The 9,019-nt window shown below is 43.8% G+C and overlaps 1 protein-coding gene across 1 annotated transcript in view; it reads right to left on the minus strand.

Moving 5' to 3' along the window:
• The window catches only part of GLDC (glycine decarboxylase), a 39,185-nt gene extending 33,185 nt beyond the window's left edge, over positions 1 to 6,000 (minus strand). The window contains exons 1-2 of the mRNA XM_075209334.1: positions 5,577 to 6,000; positions 4,856 to 4,934 (exon numbers count right to left, since the gene is read on the minus strand). Of these exons, the coding sequence (XP_075065435.1) occupies positions 4,856 to 4,934; positions 5,577 to 5,858 (361 nt within the window). The 5' untranslated portion in view covers positions 5,859 to 6,000. The remainder of the gene's footprint in view (positions 1 to 4,855; positions 4,935 to 5,576) is intronic.
• Between the last annotated feature and the right edge of the window lie 3,019 nt (positions 6,001 to 9,019).

Here is a 9,019-nt window from a genome sequence, read left to right on the forward strand (position 1 = left end):
TACTGACTGTTTTTTCATGTAGCACACAAATATCAACTTTAAATTTCAGTGTACAAATAAGCTATCAAGTATTTGTGTGCTATATGAAAAAACAGTCAGTATTTAACTTATGTGCAAAACAGAATGCTAATTTGCACCCCTTGCATTATAACATGGTTTTGAAATAAGAAGTTTCTTAAGTTAAGATCCTTAATGAATCAGGCCCCAGATCAAAAGAACTATATACATCCTTTCAGTGTGTAAAGCTGGGTATACTCGTAAGCAGCTCACACAAGTCACTACCGTCTATTCAGATATAGCAGGAGTGAATGCTTTATCATACCAAAACACATTGCATCTGTTGATTTGGTTTTATAAGCTCCCTAAAAATCATGATAAATGATGGCGTGGAAGTGTGTACACACTCACAACCAGCAGTGTAGGCAGATATGTGTAGAGTGTACAGAGTCACAACCTTTTCAGCAGATAGTTATGAGAGATGAAGAGCACAGACTTGAAGGTAAGTTGTGTACGCATGAATCGCCATGCTAATTGGGAGTTTCAATTGTTGATGAAATCAGGGCCGGTGCTAGGGTCCATGGCGCCCTAGGCATTTTGAAAAAAATCGGCGCCCTCCTCCCCCCTCATCCCATCTTTCCTTACCTTGTCACACCACCGCCGCCTCTCTGCTCCGTCTCCTCCCCTCCACTCACTGACACTAGTGAGTGGAGGGGAGGAGACGGAGCAGAGAGGCGGCGGTGGTGACAAAATAGCCTCTCCCCCCTCCCCCGTGCATCTGAATGCTGTGCGGCGGCCGTGACAGGTATGGTCAGCATTCGCCGCACAGTTTTAAAGTAATTTACATTCTTGTGGCGCCCTCCAGAGCCCAGCGCCCTAGGCAAGTGCCTAACCTTGCCTAATGGGAGCGCCGGGCCTGGATGAAATAGTTACAGAAATTGCATAGGTGTGTACCCAGCTTAACATGCACTAGACAGATAACAAAACAAAGTACATTTCTGATCGGTCACTGGGATTTACACCTAAAACTACATACTACTGCCAAAGAAAGTATGTTCTGAGCCACTTGCTCTGCGCCCCCTCTGCATCCACTCGCGCTTTGCGCCCTCCTTCATTCTTTTGCCCCTCCATTGCTGTTTCCCATCACCATCCCCCTCAGTTTCTTCTGCTTAACCTTCTTTGTTTTCTTCGGTTTTCTTACCAATCCGGCGGTGCCTGGGACCCAGCATCCTCTCTCCTGCCGCTTGTCACTGAATGTCGGGCGTGATGACGCCACGCCCGACATTCAGTGAGAAGCGAGGAGAATGCTGGTCCTGGGCGCCGCAGAACCGTGGTCCTGGGCAGTTATTACTCTTGGTTTTTAAACCGAGAAATATTACATTTTCTTCTAAATTCAAAAACATTGCATGTAAAACAAAAACGTACCACCCTTTATTCAACTTTTGAAGACATTAATATACACTAAAGCTGGGTAGACACTACAGCAAATTTCTTCCAATGAAATATCTTTAACGATTTTACAAGTGTCTGAAAGTCACTACACACTATAGTATTTTTCAACTGATTATCGGGCCATTCAGTCAATAAGATACCAGATGGCCTGATATCACAGTGGTGTGTACCCTGCAACCATAAACAGTTATCGTTTGCAAGTTCATTGAATCATTGAACGAGATTTTTAAACTGAACTAAACATCTGTTTAACAATGGATGCTGTTCCAATTCTGCAGTGTGTATGCATTCACGACCACAGTGTCCATAGATCTCTATGGGGTGTGCAGAGTCAGGGGAGTATATTCACTAAACTGCGGATTTGAAAGAGTGGAGATGTTGCCTATAGCAACTAATCAGATTCTAGCTTTCATTTATTTAGTGCATTCTACAGAATGACAGTTAGAATCTGATTTGTTGCTATAGGCAACATCTCCACTTATTCAAACCCACAGATGCTCTTCATCTGTCATAACCATCTGCTAAAAAGATTGTGACTGAACTCCATGGCAGTGTTTTCCAAACCCAGTCCTCAGGGACCCCTAACAGTGCATGTTTTCCATTTCTTTGCTGGAGCACAGGTGTATTCATTACTGAATGACACATTTTGAAAGATCCACAAGTTGTACTAATTATTTCACTTGTCACCTGGAAAACCTGCCCTGTTAGGAGTCCATGAGGACGGAGTTTGGGAAACCCTGATTTATGGAGATCTACATACACTGCTGGTCGCTAGTATACACACTTCAGAATTTGGCAGACATCGTTCCATCGTTTATAGTGATTTTTAGTCAGTTCCTAAAATTAAACAAAACTATGTGCTTTGGTATGATAAAACAGGATTGTGGGAGCGTACACACTAATGCAATATCAGACCCAAAAGTCGTTTATCATGTGATTGGCCTGATTGGATGAAAAAACTGTAGTGTGTACCCAACTTTACTATGACTACAGTTAACCCATTCATGACCATTTGCTACTTCTATGAATTTAGCTTATTTAACTTCTTCATGCACATGCAGGACATAGTTCTGCATATGTACTACCCCAGAGGGGTGTAGAAAATGGTATAGAAATGACACATTACACATGCAACATACACACTAAATAAGTAAAGAATAGCAGAGGCAATTAACAGAAACAATTCAGCAATTTAAAGCATCTCCATTAATACAGAGAGTATATTAACTGTTCATTTTAAACTGAAAGCTTTGTTTCCAGCATGAAAGTGGCTCATCATTTCTGATTTAAAAATATTAGAGGATTTTGTGGGTAGACTCCTAAACCTGAATGACATTTTCCAAAAGCTGCAGGTTACAAACAAATTATATATATATATATTTTATTTTTTTTCCACATTAGTAGAGTCCCAATGTTCACATGAAGAAAAACAACCAACACAAAATAACTATAAGGTCGTGTTGTGCAGTGATGTTAATTGGACACAGAAAAACCAGATTCCTGCTGCCTTATGAGTTAACCTCACAGTGCAGTAGGTGTGTATTATCCACATACTTTCTGATGTGCTCTGCTGCAGCTCTTATGTCATTCTGAACCAGATAGAACTGGTCGAATACTTGACAGGAGCAAAGGGGTTTAAAGTTTGCAGCCGGAGTGCAATGTGCTTTATAAGCAATTACACGGGGAAGCGAGCAGCAGGGGACAAGCATCTCACGAAAGGAGACAACAGGAAGTTACACTATTTAGCACTGTCCCCTGAAGTAGTGTGTCTACTACACACCCCCAAGACTATGATCAAAAGAAAAGGTAGAACGTGTAAAATGGGTGGTTCACCTTTGTACCATTTTGTGAACATGTAAAGAGGAAATATGCAGAAAATATTTTATACCAAATGAAGTTCAGCCCACACATAGAATCCACCATGTATTTCTAACCTGAGACAGGAGTGAATTAATGTAACAAACATGCAAATACAAATCTGCATGATAAAACAATCCGTTTCACACAGCTTCATCCTACATCCAAAATTCCAAGTCCAAAGATGACAAATGAGGGCATTGTGACATTTATTTGCAAGAAGAGTAAATATAGAAAGATAAGTGAAAAGCAAGCAAAACAAGATGCGGGTAGAACTTAAAGGCAATCGAAAATTGATTTTTTTTTTTAAATAAAAGTATTTCTAGAGGGGACAGATCAAAGTCAGTTTCACCTACACAGTTGGGATTAAATTGCTAAACAAGTTATCTCACATATTACATGGGACCAGTGTTCCCTCTAAGCTGAGCAATCTGGAAATGATAGAGTTAAACCTGTATCTTACTAGGAAACATCCTGCTGATTGTGAATGCAAACCTTTCAGTGTGGAGCCCTCATTAGAGTGACCTTTTAACTCTTTCCTTTCCAGATTGCTCAGCTTAGAGGGGACACTGCATGGGACAAGTATCTGCTACTACACTAAATCCAGGAGATACTCTTGTTGGCCAACAAGAGTATCTAGAGCGGTAGAAATGGACCTGTCATAAGACCCCATTTCTTTTTAAGGGTTTATAAAACGCCATAATTCAGGTCTCCAAGTTTATTACTTTCCTACAACATCTGCTGTGGATATCCATGAAAGACACGGACCTGGACATAATAACAGCACTTAAACTTTGTTATGGCGACACATTTCTGCATTCTTACCAGTAACCATTTATATATTCCCATAATTTAGTCATGCAGTGTCCAGTCTAGCTGTGTAAAACATTGCAGATAAGTGTATAGTAGAATAAACATGGTGCACAGGCTGAACTTTGTAGTTTGCATGCAATTCATCATGGAGAAAAAAAAAAAAAATCAAACAAACAAACAATGACCACCTAGAATTGGGGAAGGAATCCAACAGGTGCGTTTTCTGTCTTTTACATGTGACCTCAGGGAGGCAGAGACTTCCTGTGCTGTTACTGTTTTATGGTGCTTTGCGTGCAGTCTTATAGCTCTATGTGGAGACACCCATGTAGATCACTCTTAGCACAAACAAATGTTTAACTGCTTGTCTACATAGTTTGTGTAAGTGTTGGAACATACCAGTCTTCATATTCATTTCAAAGAGCTTGTAATGAGATATGCAGCAAGTTCTATAAACTCTAGTCTCAGTGAAAAGTATCATTCTTATTATTCAGGTTTTCCCATCAAAACAAATAACATTTTTAATACTTTAATAAGCTCTGATCAAATTGTCATTACTTATTACACCGTCACTACTCCTACTGCCAGAAAATACAGCATAGTAATGTAGTAAAGACTGATACTGATCCAAGCACACTCACAAAAAGGTTATAGCACTTTTGTAGAGTAATGTATTTGGCTAAATAAAAGGAGTAATATGCAATTCCCAAGAATATATTGGGTTAAGTGTTGAACTTACAAACTGGATTATCCATTTTCAGTGGTCTTGATAGGCGAATGCTTGAAGGAATAGTCATATCAATCAGCTCATGAATACTCTGATATGAAATAAGAAAAGAAGCTCATAGTGATAAATGGCATGACAGTCTGGGATATATACAGACACTACCTTCCATTACTGCAGAGCAAACCAGCAGGGAATATGAAAGCCTTCTATTCTTAAACAATTTAACCCCCATTCCAGGATCTGCCACAGAACACTAGTACCAGGAAGATTAAGCTATTTGCTAGGAGATTATATACCCTACAAATACTCTTGCATTTATTTAGAAATTGACTGTTTAATTAACCACTACATAAAAAGAATGAAGTTTAAAAGAGGGTTGGACTTCCAATTCTTTCCCCTTAGTTTACATTGACATTTATGCACAGAACACATACAGTGGCTCTTCCTATGCAACTGCACAAATTGTTCCTGTGCAAACACTTCATTGATATGCAGATCACCAGCATAGTGAAGACAAAATGACCACTGTATGCCCCCCAGGGATTACCAAAATGTGGATTTTCTGGTAATGGGTGCAAATACATTTATAGGATAGTTCAGTTGACAAGGAGCATAAAGAGATAACTCTGAAATAAGGATGCTGACAAGGAAGCCAGAAGATTCTGATTCAGTCTAATCTAAACCAGTTCATGCTTGTTTGCCCAATGAAAACAGTTTTCAAACATGCACTCACCTCTACACCAATAGTTTGCAGCATCGCCCGCTTCTCTTTATCACCAGGTCCAATGTGTCTCTCGGAGAAGTCATCGTGCCGGGGTAGCAAGATCTCAATCTGCCTCTGAGAACAGGAGTGGGAATCTAGAGCTGCTGCTGCTGAGGCTACCCGGCTACTATTGCTGCTTCTCATCACCCCCTCTATTTGGCTCCAGGCAGCTTTCTTGCTGCATCCCAAAGCTCTGCTCTGTAGCTGCACCAACCTGCATAGCAGACTCCATGATTTGCCACAGCTCTGCATAGTGCCCACAACTTTATGTGTGTGCTAAGTATTTATGCAACTGCTTAATCCTTTCTCTTGTGCTGGCTGGAGCACTGGGAATCAGATGAGCAGCACTGCTCCTCTCGTGCACTTTGCAAAAAAAAAAAAAAAAAACTTGGCTCTCTGTCTACTACCTGCAGATCACTTTGTACTGAAGTAACAGAGAGAGATACCCACGCCCCCTCATTATGTCCACCTCCTCCAATCATCTACTCCAGACCAGCTGACGTAAAGCCAAGCCCCTGTGCATATGCAAGAAAATAAACAAGCATATACCGATAAAGTCTTGGAAAATGCATAGCTTGCATAATTCCCATCGGACTTTCCATCTGTAAACATGTGCTGATGATATAACAGTATATGCATGAGGAAGGGGAGTTTTCCAACTTCCATAATAGGACAGAGATAAAATGGGGTATGGGTGCAAATGATATAGCTCCCTGCAGCGCCCCTTTGCTGGTGTCTTGAGTGTACAAATATATATATATATATATATATATATATATATATATATATATTATGTGTATATGTATTTCTGTATATTGTAGCTATATATTTTAGTTATCCGTCCTGCCTGCCTTAATCTATGTCGGAATGGAGCTCTGAGTGCTGGAATGGCTCTGCAACTACGTTACCCATCTATTCCGGGTGCCGAAATGGATCTGCAAGTACCATAGCTGTCCATTCCGGGTGCCGAAATGGATCTGCAAGTACCATAGCTGTCTATTCCGGGTGGGTCTGCAAGTACCTTACCCATCAATTCCGTGTGCCGGAATGGGTCTGCAAGTACCTTACCCATCAATTCCGTGTGCCGGAATGGGTCTGCAAGTACCATAGCTATCCAGTCTGGGTGCTGGAATGGGTCTGCAAAAGTACCTTACTCATCCATTCTGTGTGCCGGAATGGGTCTGCGAGTACGTTACCCATCCATTCCATGTGCCGGAATGGGTCTGCAAGTACCATAGCTATCCATTCTGGGTGCCAGATGGATCTGCGAGTACCTTGCCCAAACATTCCGGGTGCCGGAATGAGTCTCCGAGTACCATAGCTATACATTCCAGGTGCCGGAATGGGTCTGCGAATATCTTAACCATCCATTCCAGTTGCTGGAATCGTTCTGCCAGTACCAAAGCTATCCATTCCGGGTGCCAGAATGGGTCTGCGAGTACCTTGCCCATCCATTCCGTGTGCCTGAATGGGTCTGCGAGTACCTTACCCATCCATTCCGGGTGCCAGAATAGATCTGCAACTATCATAGCTGTCCATTCCGTGTGCCGAAATGGGTCTGCAAGTACCATAGCTGTCTATTCCGGGTGGGTCTGCAAGTACCTTACCCATCCATTCCGGGTGCCGGAATGGGTCTGCGAGTACCATAGCTATCCATTCCAGGTGCCGGAATGGGTCTGCGAGTACCTTAACCATCCATTCCGGGTGCCGAAATGGGTCTGCAAGTGCCTTACCCATCCATTCCGGGTGCCGGAATGGGTCTGCGAGTACCATAGCTATCCATTCCGGGTGCCAGAATGGGTCTGCAAGTACGTTACCCATCCATTCCGGGTGCCGGAATGGGTCTGCAAGTGCCTTACCCATCCATTCCGGGTGCCGGAATGGGTCTGCGAGTACCATAGCTATCTATTCCGGGTGCCGGAATGGGTCTGCGAGTACCTTATCCATTCATTCCGGTTGTCGGAATCGTTCTGCAAGTACCATAGCTATCCATTCCGGGTGCCAAAATGGGTCTGCAAGTACCTTACTCATCCATTCCAGGTGCCGGAATGGGTCTGTGAGTACCAAAGCTATCCATTCCGGGTGCCGGAATGGGTCTGCGAGTACCATAGCTATCTATTCCGGGTGCCGGAATGGGTCTGCGAGTACCTTATCCATTCATTCCGGTTGTCGGAATCGTTCTGCAAGTACCATAGCTATCCATTCCGGGTGCCAGAATGGGTCTGCAAAAGTACCTTACCCATCCATTCCGTGTGCCGGAATGGGTCTGCGAGTATGTTACCCATCCATTCCATGTGCCGGAATGGGTCTGTGAGTACCATAGCTATCCATTCTGGGTGCCGGAATGGGTCTGCGAGTACCTTGCCCATCCATTCCGGTGCCGGAATGAGTCTCCGAGTACCATAGCTATCCATTCCAGGTGCCGGAATGGGTCTGCAAGCACCTTAACCATCCATTCCGTGTGCCGGAATGGGTCTGCGAGTACCTTACCCATCCATTCCGTGTGCCGGAATGGGTCTGCAAGTACCATAGCTATCCAGTCTGGGTGCTGGAATGGGTCTGCAAAAGTACCTTACCCATCCATTCTGTGTGCCGGAATGGGTCTGCGAGTACGTTACCCATCCATTCCATGTGCCGGAATGGGTCTGCAAGTACCATAGCTATCCATTCTGGGTGTCGGATGGATCTGCGAGTACCTTGCCCATACATTCCGGGTGCCAGAATGAGTCTCCGAGTACCATAGCTATCCATTCCAGGTGCCGGAATGGGTCTGCGAGTATCTTAACCATCCATTCCAGTTGCTGGAATCGTTCTGCCAGTACCAAAGCTATCCATTCCGGGTGCCAGAATGGGTCTGCAAGTACGTTACCCATCCATTCTGGGTGCCGAAATTGGTCTGCAAGTACCATAGCTATCCATTCTGGGTGCCGGAATGGGTCTGCGAGTACCTTGCCCATCCATTCCGTGTGCCTGAATGGGTCTGCGAGTACCTTACCCATCCATTCTGGGTGCCAGAATAGATCTGCAACTATCATAGCTGTCCATTCCGTGTGCCGAAATGGGTCTGCAAGTACCATAGCTGTCTATTCCGGGTGGGTCTGCAAGTACCTTACCCATCCATTCCGGGTGCCGGAATTGTTCTTCGAGTACCATAGCTATCCATTCCGGGTGCCAGAATGGGTCTGCAAGTACGTTACCCATCCATTCCGGGTGCCGGAATGGGTCTGCAAGTGCCTTACCCATCCATTCCGGGTGCCGGAATGGGTCTGCGAGTACCATAGCTATCTATTCCGGGTGCCGGAATGGGTCTGCGAGTACCTTACCCATTCATTCCGGATGTCGGAATCGTTCTGCAAGTACCATAGCTATCCATTCCGGGTGCCAGAATGGGTCTGCAAGTACCTTACTCATCC

Source organism: Mixophyes fleayi, chromosome 1 (genome assembly GCF_038048845.1).
Source record: "Mixophyes fleayi isolate aMixFle1 chromosome 1, aMixFle1.hap1, whole genome shotgun sequence".
Classification (NCBI taxonomy): Eukaryota; Metazoa; Chordata; class Amphibia; order Anura; family Limnodynastidae; genus Mixophyes; species Mixophyes fleayi.